We start from the raw sequence: 17,210 nt of genomic DNA, 5'->3' as shown, positions 1-17,210 counted from the left end.
CTGACACTTTGTAATGCATCACATTTGTCCAGGAATGTGTCACCAAAACGATTTGTCTACATAATAGTCAACTTGTGACACGAAACCGTGCTTTGTGCTTGATCGTCTAAAGTTCCCATCTGTAGATGGCAGCCATCCCTAAAGTGAACAAAAGGTTCAACCTATTATCTTTACTGCCGCCGGAAATCCAGCTGACAGTTTTCAACTTTTTGACATTTCGAGAACGCTTGCAATGTACTGCGGTATCCAAGGAATGGCGATCCATGATTCTCAATGGGCAAGACATGTGGCATACTTTGTCTACAGACGATGGACACGTTATTGTACCTGAGCTGCTACCGTATCAATCCTACATGGATCCATCATCCATCAAGCGGGTGGTATACAATGTATTTGATGATGCGTATCGAACACCAAAACAATATTGGCCTGGAGTAGTCGACTTTTTGATAAATCAGAAAAAATGCAACGCAATTGAAGAAGGTAACGTGCTAATGCTAAGAAAGATTATAGATCAATGCTTACATTATATATGGACGGATGTAAATGTATATATGTAGTTGAGCTATGTACACGATATATGATGATGGAGTACATATCCCCATTACTTACCGCATGTGGTGATACATTGACACGTCTCTTGATTGCACCGGCGGGTTTCCACGGTGCTTATTCGACAGAAAACATCACGCCCGACCTGTTTTTCCGGCATTGCCCAAACCTCACCAGTTTCACGTTTGCGTATCAACCGTCGTCCTCTTCGTCATTTATAAAAAATTGGAAGCCACGATTGCCATCGCAACCCAACAAACATCTTGTTGATCTGGCCCTTACGACTTTTAACTACAAGTTGGATCCAGAACCGTTTCTTCAGGTGGCACCCAACTTGAAACACTTGGCTTTATTCCATCTCGATGAAAGCATATCCGCCGAATCATTTGCTTCTATGCTGAGCCGTTATTGTCCAAAGCTGGCGTCACTCGCGTTAACCGAGTTGTATGGTCGTGCTATGTTTGGCATCACCACCGTAGTACACCGACGCAGCGAACGTCAGCAGCAACAGCAACGACTTTTACGACGAGGCCGAGAACGACGCGAACAAAATGACAAGGATAAAGGAATCATAGAGCTTTTGTTATACGATCAGGCGGGAAGCTCTCAGAGTACACAGTCGTTACTGTATCATTTTGCCGAGCAACAACATGAGAAACTGCGATATGTATACCTTTCAGGCATGTCACTTGCCCGTGCCGCAATGTCACGTTTGTCCCAGCACGTGTATCCCTCACTGACGCATTTGAGCTTACAATTCGAGACCTACGACGGGAGATCCATGCCAATGTCCATGGTGAATAATTTTCTCACTCACTCTGTACCCAATTTGGAATCACTCTACTTTGAAGACAGTTTCAACGCACAAGAAGAGAACAACGACACGCTTTCTGCGCTTGCAAATTTGAAGCGATTGCAAGAACTGACTATCGACTATGGATTCAACGTGACCACAGAACAGTTGCTTTGTTTTTTCAAGACAATAGCACAAAATCAACATTGCAACCATGACAACACCAGCTGCTGTACTCGTCATCCCATGTCATCACCTTCTTCTTGCTCCTCATGCCGTGCACTGCCCGCGCTACGTATCATTGAATTCAAATACGCTTTCAATGCCGTTAACTCTCAAGTTTTGGATGCTATCAGCAGATATAGGATAATGATTGACGAATTGACACTCGTCGATCTTAGCGTCTCAGTCAACGATCTGAGTGTGTTTCTGGACACACTCATTGCTGCTGCTCCCATCTGTAGCAGAAGGAAAAATGAATGGCGCATCAACAGATTCTATTTCCACTATAGCGCGTTCTATAGCATGTCGTCAGAACCGGTCGATATTGATGTTCAATGCAAGGAGGTTTTGGCAAAACTGGATGGTGTGGCAAAGGAATGGAGCTTTTATTATACACATATTATAGCAATGACACATGAAGAGTATAGGCTTCAACAAAAAGAAAAGCAATGGACAAGCTAGTCTTGTCGGTTGTTGTACATTTAGATAGGGATACAGCTTATTTGTATGTAGTATCAATTATACTCACCCAGAATTTAAGGTACAAACCTTATTGTTTTTCGACTTATGATGTTGGATGCAAAGTGTCGACTTGGAATTATACAAGATCATAATAATCAGTTCATTTACTTACATATTCTACACGTATCTGCAGGCAAAGTCTTGAGCAAGACAATACTTTAAAGCAGCTAAAGCACACCACAAGATGCACTACTCCAAGTGTCCAAATGGAGCAGCAGGATGCTTAAGCTCGACCCTAATTGCGTCACCCTAAATAAAATGTCGCGTTACCCTTTTTTTCAACGAAGCATTATGTCAGCGCATACAAAAGTGCTCAAAATAGAAAAGCCTATTTACTTTTATACGATGACTCTCAAAAGGGACTACAAACAGTTAGATATGAGAATCATCTCGGTATCTTCACCTTCGTTTTAATACGAGGAGTATGGCTATCGAATTGGCTTCGTTCAGCAGCTGTTTGGACCCATAAGCATTTGACAACATATAAAATCCAAATAGAGTGGAGCATGAAATATGGTGTTTTTTTGACCAGCATGCATTCCTATTCTGTCCTTCACTGTGTCCGTCGAAGCGTTGCCAAGCGGTTTTTCACAAGTCGACAATGCAAGCCGACACTAGAGTTGGATCAACTCTATAAGCTCGCTACTATAATAAATGGCACATCAAGTACACTTGAAAAGGCAGAGCGACTACTCGAATACCCGGCATGCCACGACATTCTGCGACGGATCTATGATCCACACCTGCGACATTACATTTCTTCACGCACTGTACTTGCTCACATCAAACAGCAACAACAACTACAAACAGCAACAGCTACGACATCAGAATCGACGACGACATTGCCAAGTTTAGAGGAACTCTTGGACGCGCTTTCTTCACGTCGTCTTTCTGGCAAAGCAGCTTTGAACGCTGCGGCGACGTTCTACTCTACATATTGCAAAACCGACGAACAACGTCAGATCTTTTGTCGTATACTGGATCGTAATTTGAAAATGGGCATGTCGGTCACAACGATTCAACGGCTACTGCAGAAACAAAACAACGATATGCAAAGCGGCAGCGATAGCGGCGACCTACAATTTAAAAGCGTTGCTCTGGCGAGCACAGCAGCAAATTGGAAACCGACGCCGGATGAAAGTAACAGTGAATGGTACGCGTCGCGCAAGTTGGATGGTGTACGGTGTATTGCCTATGTACGCGATCCAGACTGCATCACGTTTTATTCGCGTACTGGGCGCGTTTTCCATGCGCTCCAAAAAGTACGAGACGCGATTCGGAGTCGTTTATTGGAAGACAGTGATCATAATAATGATAAGCAACAACAACGACAGCCATCACCATTTGTTCTAGACGGTGAGATTTGCGTATTCAATCAAGACAGCAGCATGGAGGATTTTTTGAAAACTTTACGGCAGATACGAACACTACAACAACCTATGGAAAACCCTGTCTATGAGGTGTTTGATATGGTGGGCGTGCAAGGGTTCCGCGAGGGCAAGGATCTGACACGATTCAAGGAACGGCAGGAGCGATTAGCGCAGTTTATCCAATCACCACAACCGCATCTTCGTATGGTGGAGCAGATCAAGGTCGACAGTCCAAAGCAGCTGGCCGCTTTGAAATCCAAGGCTGTAAAGAATGGATGGGAAGGTCTTATCCTGCGAAAGAACGTTGGTTATGAAGGAAAACGAAGGTAATATAGATAACACTGTCAGGATCCAACCTTTCACCCACTTTTTGAGACGTATCCGACTTACATATCTCAAATGGATTACAACCGCTTTAGTCGCAACATGCTCAAGATCAAAGAATGGGAAGACAACGAATATACTGTAAAAAGCATCGAGACGGGACGCATGCGACTGGCTACTACGGGTCAAGATACCGAGGTCATGACCAGCGTCGTGATTGAGCACAAAGGCAATTTCGTTAGCGTTGGGTCAGGCTTTACACTACAGCAACGCATCCGATATTTTAGACATCCCGAACTCATCATTGGAAAGCCCATCACTGTACGTTATTTTTCCGAATCGATGGGCGAAAGCGGACAAACATCCCTCCGGTTTCCAACCGTCAAGGCCGTTTATGAAGAAGGCAAGCGTACAGTGTAAGCTGTTGTTGTACTCTATCTCTAATCCTACTACTACTACTACTACTACTACTACTACTACTACTACTACATGCGTCTTTTCTCCTTTTTCACCGTGCGACGTTTGTCCTTTTCCTCCTTCTGCCGCTGCTTCTCCAGCAGCATTTTGTTTCTTTCCTTCTCTGCATCGGATTGCTTTTTCATTTGCTCTCGTCGCTTTTGATCTTGTTCTTTAATGATATCCGCGTTCCGGTTGCTTGTCATCAATGGATCTGCTGCACGTAGTAGCAGTATTGCGTTACTCTATTTGTCTACCCCCTCCTTATTTTTTTAATGATAATGTTTCTTTCTTCTTTTACCTGAACCTCCTGTTCCACCACCACTGCCACGCTCCTTGTACACAATTTCCGTTTCGCCGTTTGCAGTTTCTCGCACCACTTGATTCGAATCGTATCCGTACTGTTGCATTAAACGTTCACGCTGAGCGCGTTCTTCCTTGCTCATCTGTTTTGACAGATTGCTTCGTCTTAACTCGGCATTGGTTTCCATTTCTTTAGCTGACTGTTCCTGTCTTGCCTTTTGGCGTTCTTTTTTTATCGTTTCCTCTTATTTCGTCAGTAATCACATTCTTTTTTGTCGGTATCGCACTAAGATTGTCGTCTCACCATGGATTTCTTCCAATGCCTTTGCTTTCTCTTCTGCGCGTTTCTTTTCCTCGCTACTCTGTAGCTCTTTCCATTCATTGAGAATGTTTTCAATCACTTTATCCGTATTTTCATCCTGCAAGCCATCAGTACACAATAATATTCTATTGGGACTTTTTCGATGTAAACAATAGAGTATATTTATCTATAGATTATACTTACGGTCGTTGCAGCCAAAAACTCGGCAATAACTTCATGCTTTTCATCGTCAGCTATCGAATCGTCTTGGACAATGCCTGCAATATACGCAGCTACATCTTCATCTATATGTACGCAACGGCCATGATCAGCTTTCTTCTCCATGTTTCTTGACAACCTTTTTTTTCAAGATTAAACAATGTTAGCGAGCTCACCTTTAAGTTGTATAGACGCAAGTTGTTCGGTTACTTGTTCAATCATTCTGATTATTTGATGTGTTCCAGGAATGTCAGATCTGTTTTCTTTTTCCGTTTGAAGGAACGGTTCCTGCGATTTTTGGTGTGTTGCTATTTCGGTAACTAAATACAGCTTAGTGTGGTCTTCGAAGTGCGAACGCGGTATGTATTATGAGAACCCGGCTGGAAAACGTCTATAAAACTCTTTTTGCTATTTATTAAAACACCTTGTAGAGTAAAAGAGACGCAGAGTTTTGATTGACGAGAAACGTACCCTTTTATTTTCAAGATCGAGCTTCTTGGAGCTCACTGCTTGCACCTTAAAAACATAAGAACTATACGCACTATATCTTGGTTTCATTTTATATGAGGTTTTAAAGACATGCTCATTATTGAAGGCATCGAGCAATGGATTTACCGAAGATTTCGTCTTTAGCACGGCAATAGTCAAGTTAGAAATTCCATCACTTGTCCACGAGGAGTTGACGGAGGATCGACTCATAACTACCATCCAATCCGTTAAAGCTATGCTTTTGAATATGCGTAAATTGCCGAGTTGAGTCACATAAAACAGATTGGCATTAATTGGGTGCGACGTTCATGAAGTATTTGTGAAAAACCAGATAGGTCAAAGGCATCGTTCGCTACTTTGATAATGCCCATGATTCACACAGCTTTGTATCAAAGTTGGGAACCATGATTCATATCACATCTCTTCATGCTAATTCATCTGTACGGACTTGATTGCCTGTATTCTGCTATGTAAAAGTGTCTCAATATACCATTCTTGCCGAGAACACTCTTGATCATTGATACTGTGCATCCATGCGATGTCTTGTTGAACCTTCATGCTTGTCGGAAATGGAAACACTTTGTGTTAGCCAATCGGCTCCGCCTTATCCAGATACTGATTTTTTCTACCAACTACTTCGTTACTCCTTACACAATGTCTGATTCCGAAAAACTACGACTTGCCCTTAGCAGACATTTTGTTGATTCCGGTGAAAAAGAAAGGTAAGCACTCACAACCTATGTGCTGCTGTTCTTTCAATATTCTCGTGATTGCTGAATTCCGTCTTGTTTTTATTGCTTGTTATTACTCAAATCAAGATTGATGGGTATTCTACGCACTCGATTAGCTGAAGCTGGGTGGAACGATACCTTGTATGCACACTGTCGTGGTATGTGTAGTTTCGTTTTATACAAAAAAGAAATTGGGTTGGGGCGTGGGTACTCACATATTTCTTTTGTATTTGCGCGTTTTGTAGATACCGTTCGACAGCGAAAACTCGAAAACGTCACGTTGGATGAACTAGCCAAGGAAGCTTCTGACTATGGCCGCAGTAAGAAGCACACACACAAATAAGATATAGAAAAAAAGCATGTGTGTAATAATGCATTGCATGTTATTAATGGATATTCTTGCTTTTTTTGTATATATTTTTGTTACATAGGTACAGTGAACGAGAACATCAAGAAGGAGTTGCTTGTGCAGATCAAGAAATATCTCGACTCTGCGTTCGACTAAAACAAAGAAAAGGGGCGACGAGAGAAAGAGAAGGACGGTTGTTTTCATCATCGATTACTTTGGAAAGGGAGATAAGGAGGAAGAGGTGGTGGTCGTGGTGGCAAATTCTATATACTTCCTTACAGCATCCATCAATCTCAGTTGGCTGCCACTGTCGTGTTCACTTGTTCAACAATGCTGGCTCCTTTTGGCTTTTTATCCTCCTTCATGGTCAACCGCATTGCATACGCGTCCTCGCCATCAGCATAATACTTCTTTTCAATATCATGCACCCTTTTTTTTTATCAGATTATCCATGTTAGTTCTCTTTACTTTCAGACCACATCTTTTGCATCTCATCACTCTCTCCAACCACAGACACACATACATCCTTGCACCGACACCCACAGCCATATCCCTCACCAATGTATATACATATCATTGTAAAAGAAAAATACAAATGACATACTCGAATTGCAATGTGTCACGGTAAAGACCAATGGCAGCACGGTTGGTTTTTCGTACGTGTAAGGAGACATAGTGAGCATCAAAGGCTTCGACCATCTGCTTCGTTGATTGGGTCATCAATTTCTGTGCTAAACCGAGTCGTCGGTACGAACGCATCACCGATAACGATGTGATGTGGCCGTGAGGAACGTCCGTAGGCTCCTCCTCCCTATCATAACAGCTCCAACTATCAGTTTCTCCAAGATTTATTTTACTACACCCATATCTCCATGGTAGAAAAGGAAAGAAAAAGACCTTACATTTTTGCCAATACGTAACCAACGATCTTTCCATTACTGTCCTCAGCAATATAAGACAGTTGTGGCCAGGTAAGGGCGTGGTACAAGTCTATACAAGATATCACGTATTGCCAAGTGTCAGTGTTTTGTTTTCAAAAACTAAAGAACTTTTCAGGAACCCATAACACTATACTTAAAAAAACCTTACAATACTTCATTTGGTAGTTCTCTGGAAGGTCCAAGAGATTGCAGTTTTGAATCTCCAACAAATCCTCAACCTAGCATAGTACAATGTGGTGCGTGAGTTAGTCCAAAGAGCCAGTTGTGTAAGCCTGCTAAAGAAGAGTAGTGTACCGTTGCTTGACGAATGTTCATTTTTGTGCGTTTCAATGGTGCTAGTAGTGTATAATATGAACCGCTTTTGGGAAGGACAGGCCCCGCTTACCAAGCTCACCAATAAGCCACCATTTACGATTTAATGCATGTCGATTGGATAATCTGAACCTCGATTATGCTTATTTTGGTTGATCGGAATTGGATATCCCCAGACATCAGTTTACGCTTCGAGCAACACATTGACTCACCCTATGGATCCTGTAGCGACAAAAACACAATCACGGCACAATAATGAGAGCTATTGAAACGCAGTAAACAAGTAAGTTTCAAGTAAAATGAAATCAATCATCTTTGCTAAACAAGCGACAGGGCTTGTTTTCTTGGATACTTGCAGGAACAAGTAGAGAATTACTACGTCTATTTCCTGAACGATAGAAAGTTACTATAGTTAAGGTTTCAGAGTTGCAGTGGTTCAATTGTCTGTCATATTATGGTCAACCATGCATATGCTCAGTGGCTGTAAAATCTCAAAAGCTTACTATCTGGTCTAGCGCTACCATCTCTTGTAGACCTAGATCGATAGTAGTTGATGTCTGCTATAAAGTAATTTCTGTATTTGAAAAGGATTCACGCCGCGTCGACGGTAATATCAGTGCGCTATGCACCAATACGTTGGAAGATATAATACCTACGGGGCTACTTGGAAAATCTCCTTTGGGGTAACAATCCATGCGAGTTTATAAATGCGCAAGGCCTTGCTTGACAAGCATATCCTGCTCTCTTCTTCTTCTCTCTTTCTCTTTTGAAACACTGCTGGCGTCTCTCAAAAAAGTCTCAAAAGCGTTTTTTTTAGACATATGAAGAGCAAGTATACACATCAACGCTTTATCCATCACACCTGCAAGGATCAAGTTGAGGTGCTGCAACACAAGAAAAAATAAGCTCATTATTTTTGTCGTAGATGTATACTTACCTCATGTTGAGCAGCACAGCGTTTTTAACTAACGGAAGGAAACTCTAAAAAAGCTAGCCACATACTGCTACACTTGGTATACTAGACCTGAAAGTAAAAGTAAAGCCATGCCATGGGCCTTACAGATATTGCACTGTGCTCGTCGGTCAATGTACTACGCCCTTGTCTTCTCACTCCAGTCACCAACGCCGTGCCCACCATGTTACACCACCGCACAAAGAAAGCGGCCTCTCATTTTTGCGCTTTACTTTCTTATTTGACCTTTCTCCTTGCCCCCACTCGCATATACAATGGAGGTGGAACACGCACAAAAGGTAACGAATAATTCTATACATCCTGGCAAATTCCTTCAAAAAGCAGTATTCTTTATTTTTGGCTACATCCAGAACTTTAGTTGATTGAAGGGCTTTACAGCGCGAGTGGCCCAGGTGTCGCCAAAGAAATCCAAGAACAACTGCAGACCATTCAACGACAACCACAAGCATGGCAGATCGCGTCACAACTGCTTTCGATTCCGGTACATATATCTTGTTGTTTTTCTTTCTCTCAAACGCATAATATACCTCAAAAGGGGAAGAACTCTCATTGGGGGCCATTGTCATGAATATAGTCGGACCAGTGTCGATTCTTTGGCGCTCACACGTTCCAAGTTAAAATTGCACGCGACTGGTATGAACACACAGTTTTTCTTTTCAATCAAGTGACAAAAAGTTTGTACTGATTGATAACACACGCGTATGGAAATAAAAATTTGATAGGAATACGTTCCCTGACGATCGAGTCGAATGGCTCCGAGAAGAACTATTGTCCTGGATCGTGCGATCGTCTACTGGCCCTTTGTTCATTACCACAAAGTTATGTCTTGCTGTACGTAAGCATATCTCAACGTGAGAAGGACGTGTACACATGTATAGTTTCCAAGCGAATTTCTTGGAAAGCTAAAACAACTCTTTTATATATATTCGCCAGCTTATTACCTATGCATTCCACACTGTCCCTCAGCACTGGCAGAACTTTATTGCGGAATCCGTACACACGATGCATAATGGAGCACAAACGCTCGGTATACCACCTAATCATATCAGCATGACAATCCTTGAATTCTTGACCCTGGTGCCAGAAGAAGTGGCCAATACGGAAATTATTGGAGGGAAAAGGTTTGTGTTCAGTCATACATGTGAAAGCGCGCTATGTGTCTCTTCTTCTGTAGATCGAAATTGACAGGCTGACATGTTTTTCAGAGCACAAATCACGCAAGAACTTAAAGAAAGTATACCTTTGGTAATATCGACCTTGTCGTCATTTCTCATTTCGATAACAGAGAACAGTGGCGAATCTACACTACACCAAAAGGCACTTGGATGTTTGCAGAGCTGGATACAGTATGGTGTTGACTTTCAGTAAGTGCCAGAAATACCATCCAATTTGATGCGTGTGTAAATACTGGATTTCCTTCTTGAAAGGCTAATGACATACCCCTCCCACCTCGTAAAAGAGAAGTATATCCTCTCGTTCGACAATCAATGATGCTTCTTGGCAACGACGATCTATTTCAATCCGCCACAGATGTCCTATTGGAAGCCATGCAGCAACCATCATACACCAGATACAACACATTACGGAATGACTTGCTCGACTGCTTTTCATCAGATGGAATGAAATTGAAGCTTACCGACTGCATCTCAGGTACATTACACGTGTCATGTATATTTTTGGAGAGGACAAGGAAAAAAAAAGGTTCATTGTTATTCACTCTTTTATTATCATATTTTTAGAGGAGGATGATGAAACGGCAATATCGCTAGCCAAATTGCTCACCGGCTTTGGAGAAACATTTACTGATTTTATTGCAAGCCAATTCGCATCACCCAAAATCAGCGTCTTACTTGAGATGATCATGCAACTCACAGATTTCCCAGGCCATTTTCCAGCGGATCAAGAAGTGAGTGAGGTACCGCTCAATTTTTGGTACATGTTGCAAGAGACGTTGTTTGACGATGGTATCATTCCTATCCGACAACAAGTTGCTATTGTAACCGATGCGGATGACGACGTGAATTTGGAAGATGATGATGATAGTCGTCCAACAACAACAGCAACACATGCAGAGCAAGCCATATGGAATCGTCAGTGTGGAGAAGAAGCGATGATTGTGTATCGAGAACTTGTCTCTGTCATCAAACGGAAAGCTGCGTTTCCAGAAGATTCCGTATGGCGCTCGTGGCCTAAAGGTAAAGTACCCCGGCAAAAAGCAAGAATTGGCTGATGAGTATGGAGAAAGAAAAAGCTAAAAGGAGAAAAATAAAATGTAGACATCAAGGAAAAGTTCAGAAGATGCCGAAGAGATTTAGGCGACACTATGATTAATCCATATTATGTTCTTCGAAACGAACTGCTGGATATTCTTCTTAATCACACTACTGCGATATTGGATCAATTGGGCAATGCACCATCATTGCTGCCGGTAATACATCGCGACGGTTTCCAGCAGTAAAAAAGGTGGATGATTAACCTTTTGCTTTATTTATTCTGGCTTTAGGACTTGGAAGCAACCATGTTCTGTTTGAAAAGTATTTGTGAAGAAGTTCCAGCGGATGAGGATACCTATATCCGTCAGTTTTTTGGTCCAAAAGTACTTGAAAGATTACCGACCAGCGAAGATTTTCGATTACAAAATACTGTTCTGCTTTTGACTGGTAAAATGCAACTTTGACATGCAACGCTCTCGTGAAAGGTGTTAATAGAAAAAAATGGGTGTCAATTTAGGTGCATTGGCCGAATGGTTAAAAATACATCCAGAGTTTCTTCCACCTGTCATGAACTATATCGTGCCATGTCTCAGCGTCCAACGACTATCCATGTCTGCAGCTACCGCATTTTCTGATATTTGTGACACATGCCGAGAATCGTTGACCGATGCTTTGGATAGTCTCATGCACGTATATGGTGCAATGGCGAACTCCATGATTGAGGTGAGTCATTTCTTCTGCTCGTGGAAAAACACTTTGATGTCATTGACCATCTGCTCTCATAGGCCAATATCATGCAAAAAGTTGTAGAATCTGTTGCAGATGTTATTCAGGTGCTACCTCCCGATAGAGCAATCGCGCCACTCATGGTAAGTAGTATAGCACATTCTGTTCTACATGTTCTCATATTTACTCCTGCTATTTTAGGCATTAGCAGGAGATATACTTCAAGGAGTAGGAAAAGCTCTAACGGTTGCCAAAGAAGCACCAGCAGAAGCACGTGAGGTGATTCTGGCACAACTACAATACCTATCCGCCTGCTGTCGAGGGATTCAGTCCCCAAACGACGACTATCAATCCTTATCAGCACGAAACTCCAACTATGACAATTTTGCTAACGGTCAACTCGCAGCCATGTATGCCAAGGTCGACGGCTTCCATCAATTCACGTCAGCTATATATGATTCGGTCCAACATATTGCGGCAACGTGGCGAGACGATGAAGAGATCATGAAGACATTATCACATTATATTGAGGCAGGCATACGGTCCATCAGCCCATTGTTAACGCTGGCGTTCGACGATCTGGCTGTACTGACAGTGACAAATTATCAAAGTACTGGATTTGCGTGCTGGTTACACACGGCCACATTGATCATGACAGTCTATGGAGGTCACGAGACAAATTATCCTCGATTACGTGATTTGTTGGGCTCTTTGACAGAAAAGACGCTGGGATTTATTGGCACGGTTGAAGGTAAAGCAAATTGTCAAAAAGCTTTGCCCTTGATAATTAACCAAACGGTTATTAATCGTCCCTGTTTACATATGAAAGCCATGGAACAATATCCAGATGTCATAGATAATTACTTTGAGCTTCTATCAAGAGTAAGTAATTAAAGAAAACTTAAAAAAGTAGCAAAGGCCAGTAATTGATCAATTGTTTTCTTTTTCTGTGTATATTAGACGATTGGAAGATGTCCGGTTGTCTTTTACCAGTTGCCCCACGAAATGATAAACACCATCTTCATGTTTGCTATCGCCGGCATGGGCTTACAGGAACGGTTGGCGTTGAAAGCAGCTTTGAACTTTATGGTGTGTAACTGATAGCTCAGATCATGCGACAAGCTAGCTGATAATAATAATAACCTGTGGTTTGTTGTAGGCGGACTTTGTTACACAAGAATATGATGAAGGTAGTCAATTGGCAGAAACCACACATTCCCTGGTCATGGGTATGGGATTGCAAATTACGGAGCGATTATTAGCTGTAAGTTATTGCTTTTTTATGTATCTTCATTTATTTTCTTCGCTTCTAACCTAGATCTATCCCTGCAATACAAATTCCAATTTTTAAGGGTATTGGCGGCCGAGTACCACGCTCGTTTTCAGGGTCACTTGTAGATGTTCTTTATAAATTGACGGGTCGTTACATTGAGGGATGCAGACACTGGCTGAACCAACTGCTTGCGCAGGTAAATAATACATACTCTCTCTTTTTGGCAAAGAATGCTTTCCACTTAAAATACGGAACTGTTTATAGGAGGGATTCCCATCCAGATTAGTACAGCAGGCAGATAAAGAAGCATTCATGAAAGGAATCACTGGGTATGATGTTGCTATCAGTATATTTTGCAAGAGGTTCGGCGTATAGAAAGAGACAACGAAACTCATCTGATTTTTGGTAAAACTATTGTATAGAACTCGGTCGTTGAAGCGATTCAAACAGTGCACCCATGAATTCTCCATCAAATGCAGAGGACTGAATAACACAGCATTTGGATCTGTAGCATAATAGAAACAACAAGAACAAAAGCACGCATCTCTATAATCTTTTCCCCTTACTCTACTACAAAATATTAATAAGAGCACCTTTTCGTCTGTATCATTAAAAAAAGAAGAAGTAATGTTTAATGCAAAATGACTATACAGAAATATAAGAAAAAGAAGATGTTGATGGTTATGAAACATTGAGTGTGACTAGGGAAGATAATGGTAAGGTATGCATATATATATAGATGTATGAGTGAATATAGATTTACAAAGACGTGTGTACGGTTATCTACTTTATCAGATGAGTTAACTCTACTTGGTCATTTCGGGTATTGTTGGGGATGGATGATTCGGCGGTAGTAAATTTGGTTTCGTCCTTGCTACCGGGTGATGCTGTTTGACAATGATCATGATGATGAAGGTGATCCTCATCTTCATCGTCGCCCGGAGACGACCGGGTCATTGGATGAAATCTGCGATGACTACGTGCGAGACAGGTAATCATGAAAATCTGGACAATAGCGCGCACGATGCCGAGTCCGCTGGTGATACAGGTCAGTAGCACGGATGCTACAGGGGCATGCAGCATCATTAAGAAAATGGCCACAGCAGTATGCGGCACATCTGCAATCAGCACCTTGATCCAGCTCAAAACTGTTGGCACGCGATGATCGATCGGTAACCGATAAGCAGAGAGGTTGAGCATCCGGATCTCATAGAGGCCGAAATTGTTCAAGTCGAGTGTACAAAACAGAAATACGGGCCAGGTGCGCCGAATAACGAGAATACTGAAACGTCGACAGCAGTAACGGTAGAGATATGCGTTAACAAGAAGGTAAATGATGGTGGTGACGACAAGCACGCAAAACGACGTAGTATAGGAAGGGATCCGTAAACCGAGATGGACAATGGTTGTGAAAAGGTTCACAGCACTGAAAGCAGAATAGAATATGCTGAGCCAAACGGCGAATGATGTCTGCTGATGCTTTTTCATTGTGATGTAAGTCCATATGCATAAAATCAAGAAAAGGCACGTCCCAATGACGATCCATTGGATCATGTAGCGTCGCATGATACTGCCAAAACCTGGCACTAAATTGCAGTGCTGACATACGTCCCACGAATTGCCAATTCCGGAACACATGATGGGATTGCCGTCCAAGTCGCAAGAGCCCGTGTCGCTCAATCCAGCTGGTATTTTGCCTGATAAGTCGTTGCCAGACAAATCAACATTGCTCAGCTGTACACTTGACAGGGCGTCAGGTAAGTCGCCGTATATGCCATTACCACCACCAGCCAAATCCAATTCTGTCAACGGCAAGCTAGCAAGTACGTTGGACGGCATCCTATCGACAATGCTGGCATGGTATGTGAGCGACGACAGATGCGTCAATTGGCTCAGCCATATCGGAAACGTCGCGTGTCGTTGCGAATTGCTGGCTATAACTGTGAGATTTTGCAAAGCCGAGAGTGGTGGAATGATGGATCCGAGCCACTCAGAGACGTCATAGTTTGGTAGGTCGAGTCGAATGTCCAGCTGTGTCAAGTTTGTACAACTCGACAACCATGTAGTACTGTTGCTCGCGGTCGTTGACGTCGTCGATGCCGCCATTGAAGTGACATCCAGTGTAAGATTCGATAATAGTTTGCAAAAAGAAGAAATAGCCGTAAAAGTTGCATTACTGCTGCTGCTTTGCTGCCAACTATTGCCTAGCATGATCAAGTTGTTGACAGATGGAAACATATCACGTATCCATGATGGAAACATGTTGCTGTCGGAGAGGTCGAGGGTTCTCACCGAGCTGTTGTTGTTGGTTGTGTTGTTGCTTATATCACCAGACAACGACGACAAAAATTGAGTGCCTCGGATTGCTAGCGTCGACAACCGAGTAAGATTGTTGAATAAAGCAAAAGAGAAAAACGACGGACATGCAGTTTGATCAACATAATAGTTCAACGTCAAGTGTTCAAGCATGACCAATTCCGAGAGAACAGGAAGAGTAGCATTGTTGCACTTGTTACTATTACTATCGTTGTTGCTGCTTTGTTGTCCTCCTGGTGAACTGTAGTCTAAGGTTGTGATTTCTTGTTGGTCATTACAACCGACATGGAGAGTTCCATACGTTACGTTGCAACAAGAATCAATCCTGTTGTTGCTGGGGCCGACAAAGTGATTCCAAAGATTCTGACACGCCGCCGTTGTCGTTGTCGTCGTTGACTGAGCTTCCACCGACACCAACACTCGGTCACCGCACAATAAAGCAAGACATACAACTACCACTACGAGTGCCAACGGTAGCTGTGGAATTCCAACTAGCATTTGGAGGAGAAGAGTATATTATGTACACAAAAAGAAAGAAAAATGAGAGAGAGAGAGAGGCGAGTACGGCTGAAGGCGATAGTGGTAGTGTGTAGTAATAGAAGACATGTGATTATAGTTTTTTTCTTAATACAGGATTTTTCCTAATGATTGGCGGGGCTTTTTTTCCCATCATGGCGGGGCTTTTTTTTCACTTTGTCGTTGGGGGTGTTTGTGATTGGCGGTGTGATTTTCGTGAATGGCAGGAGGAAAAAAATACAATGGCGGCCGAATTTCAGGTTGATGGCAGAATAGTAAATTCATAATGGCGGTTTGAATTATATCATTAGCGGCATCATTTTTAAAAAATGACATTAGATACTAAAGCAGTTCATCTCATTAAATACATCACAAACATGGGAAGATGTATGAGACATGATAATAGGAGTGGCAAGTTTCTACTAGATGATTAGCACATCACCCTTATATAGCAACATAGATGCTCTGAGAACCATAAAAGAATCGCAAAAAAAGATATCGCAAACGAAAAATAATGATCATGTGTATGTAAAAGGTTTTATTTACAATACAAGAGGTACTTCACATCACAAGAGAAACTTCAATCTTGCGAAAATTTCTTCAATCCACAAAAGCCGATCCTGCTTTAGAAGCAATGTCCAGCGGACTTCATTCCATTCGGCCAAAACTCGGTGAACGGTTCTTTGGTCTTCACTGGCAGCTTGACTGGTCGTCGCCAGATTACATCCAGCAGCTCCTCTCCATCTATTTCATCTAGTAGGAAATATAGTTCTTTGTCGAAGTATACGCGATATTCGAGATCTGTTTGATGGCGCTCTATAATAGAAGTATAAACAAAAGAAGAATAAATAAGATTAATAAGAATAGATGTAATACCTTTTATTTGCAGAGCTGTGACGATGTGATACGACGTAATGAAGTAACGCCAGAGATTAAGCGACATCTTGAGAATGAGTGAAACAATTCTTGCCATTGCAGGTATGCTGCTTTATATGTTTTTAAAATGTAACCCAAGCTCAATCTCACATGTCACTCACACCCACACCCACACTCATACCACAATATAAATCTATGGTTACAGGAATATATAAAAATAGTAAGACTAGATGTTATATCATATTTTTAATTGATCATTATTGCTATCTACAACCATTTTGTCCCTGAATATTCCTATAGTCCTACTCACTCATACCACCACCATTTATCTATGACTCAAACCAGTCAAAGTAATTTTTTCCAAGAAAGCTTATTTATTTATTTTTTTTATTTTTTTTATTTTTTTTATTTTTTATGTATCTTTGTGCTGTTG

The 17,210-nt window shown here is 41.9% G+C and overlaps 7 protein-coding genes across 7 annotated transcripts; 4 read left to right on the top strand and 3 right to left on the bottom strand.

The window, feature by feature from the left end:
* Positions 1-12: 12 nt before the first annotated feature.
* On the top strand, positions 13-2,144 carry BDB00DRAFT_31088 (uncharacterized protein). The gene is made up of 2 exons (XM_053116877.1): positions 13-483; positions 561-2,144. The coding sequence occupies exons 1-2, from the start codon at positions 126-128 to the stop codon at positions 2,027-2,029; spliced, it is 1,827 nt and encodes a 608-aa protein (XP_052974950.1). The 5' UTR covers positions 13-125; the 3' UTR covers positions 2,030-2,144.
* A 478-nt stretch (positions 2,145-2,622) lies between these two features.
* Positions 2,623-4,203, top strand: BDB00DRAFT_772010 (uncharacterized protein; the record flags this gene model as incomplete). Its single annotated transcript, XM_053120012.1, has 2 exons — positions 2,623-3,785; positions 3,879-4,203. 2 exons carry the CDS (start codon positions 2,623-2,625, stop codon positions 4,201-4,203), a joined length of 1,488 nt encoding a protein of 495 aa, XP_052974949.1.
* Positions 4,204-4,229: 26 nt separating this feature from the next.
* Positions 4,230-5,507, bottom strand: BDB00DRAFT_846988 (uncharacterized protein). Its single transcript, XM_053125192.1, has 5 exons — positions 5,239-5,507; positions 5,048-5,148; positions 4,847-4,961; positions 4,541-4,768; positions 4,230-4,456 (listed from the first exon to the last, which is right to left on the bottom strand). Exons 1-5 carry the CDS (start codon positions 5,282-5,284, stop codon positions 4,269-4,271), a joined length of 678 nt encoding a protein of 225 aa, XP_052974948.1. The 5' UTR covers positions 5,285-5,507; the 3' UTR covers positions 4,230-4,268.
* A 698-nt stretch (positions 5,508-6,205) lies between these two features.
* BDB00DRAFT_877154 (transcription factor e(y)2-domain-containing protein) lies at positions 6,206-6,787 on the top strand (the record flags this gene model as incomplete). The annotated part of the gene is made up of 4 exons (XM_053127572.1): positions 6,206-6,273; positions 6,370-6,440; positions 6,528-6,602; positions 6,714-6,787. The coding sequence occupies 4 exons, from the start codon at positions 6,206-6,208 to the stop codon at positions 6,785-6,787; spliced, it is 288 nt and encodes a 95-aa protein (XP_052974947.1).
* Positions 6,788-6,924: 137 nt separating this feature from the next.
* Positions 6,925-7,790, bottom strand: BDB00DRAFT_772064 (acyl-CoA N-acyltransferase; the record flags this gene model as incomplete). The annotated part of the gene is made up of 4 exons (XM_053120016.1): positions 6,925-7,060; positions 7,236-7,442; positions 7,534-7,621; positions 7,721-7,790. Coding segments are annotated over 4 exons (501 nt in total), but the record flags the coding sequence as incomplete, so codon positions are not given.
* Positions 7,791-9,907: 2,117 nt separating this feature from the next.
* On the top strand, positions 9,908-12,690 carry BDB00DRAFT_771991 (armadillo-type protein; the record flags this gene model as incomplete). The annotated part of the gene is made up of 9 exons (XM_053120011.1): positions 9,908-9,978; positions 10,063-10,221; positions 10,317-10,507; positions 10,597-10,844; positions 10,932-11,057; positions 11,361-11,517; positions 11,588-11,760; positions 11,856-11,939; positions 11,998-12,690. The coding sequence occupies 9 exons, from the start codon at positions 9,908-9,910 to the stop codon at positions 12,688-12,690; spliced, it is 1,902 nt and encodes a 633-aa protein (XP_052974945.1).
* A 1,002-nt stretch (positions 12,691-13,692) lies between these two features.
* On the bottom strand, positions 13,693-15,983 carry BDB00DRAFT_846981 (uncharacterized protein). The gene has a single exon (XM_053125191.1). The coding sequence runs from the start codon at positions 15,881-15,883 to the stop codon at positions 13,853-13,855; it is 2,031 nt and encodes a 676-aa protein (XP_052974944.1). The 5' UTR covers positions 15,884-15,983; the 3' UTR covers positions 13,693-13,852.
* Between the last annotated feature and the right edge of the window lie 1,227 nt (positions 15,984-17,210).

The sequence above is a fragment of the Zychaea mexicana genome (assembly GCF_025766255.1).
Source record: "Zychaea mexicana strain RSA 1403 chromosome Unknown BDB00scaffold_103, whole genome shotgun sequence".
NCBI classification, from domain to species: domain Eukaryota; kingdom Fungi; phylum Mucoromycota; class Mucoromycetes; order Mucorales; family Lichtheimiaceae; genus Zychaea; species Zychaea mexicana.
The sequence above is the reverse complement of the archived record's forward strand: the minus strand, read 5'-3'. Positions and strand labels throughout refer to the sequence as shown.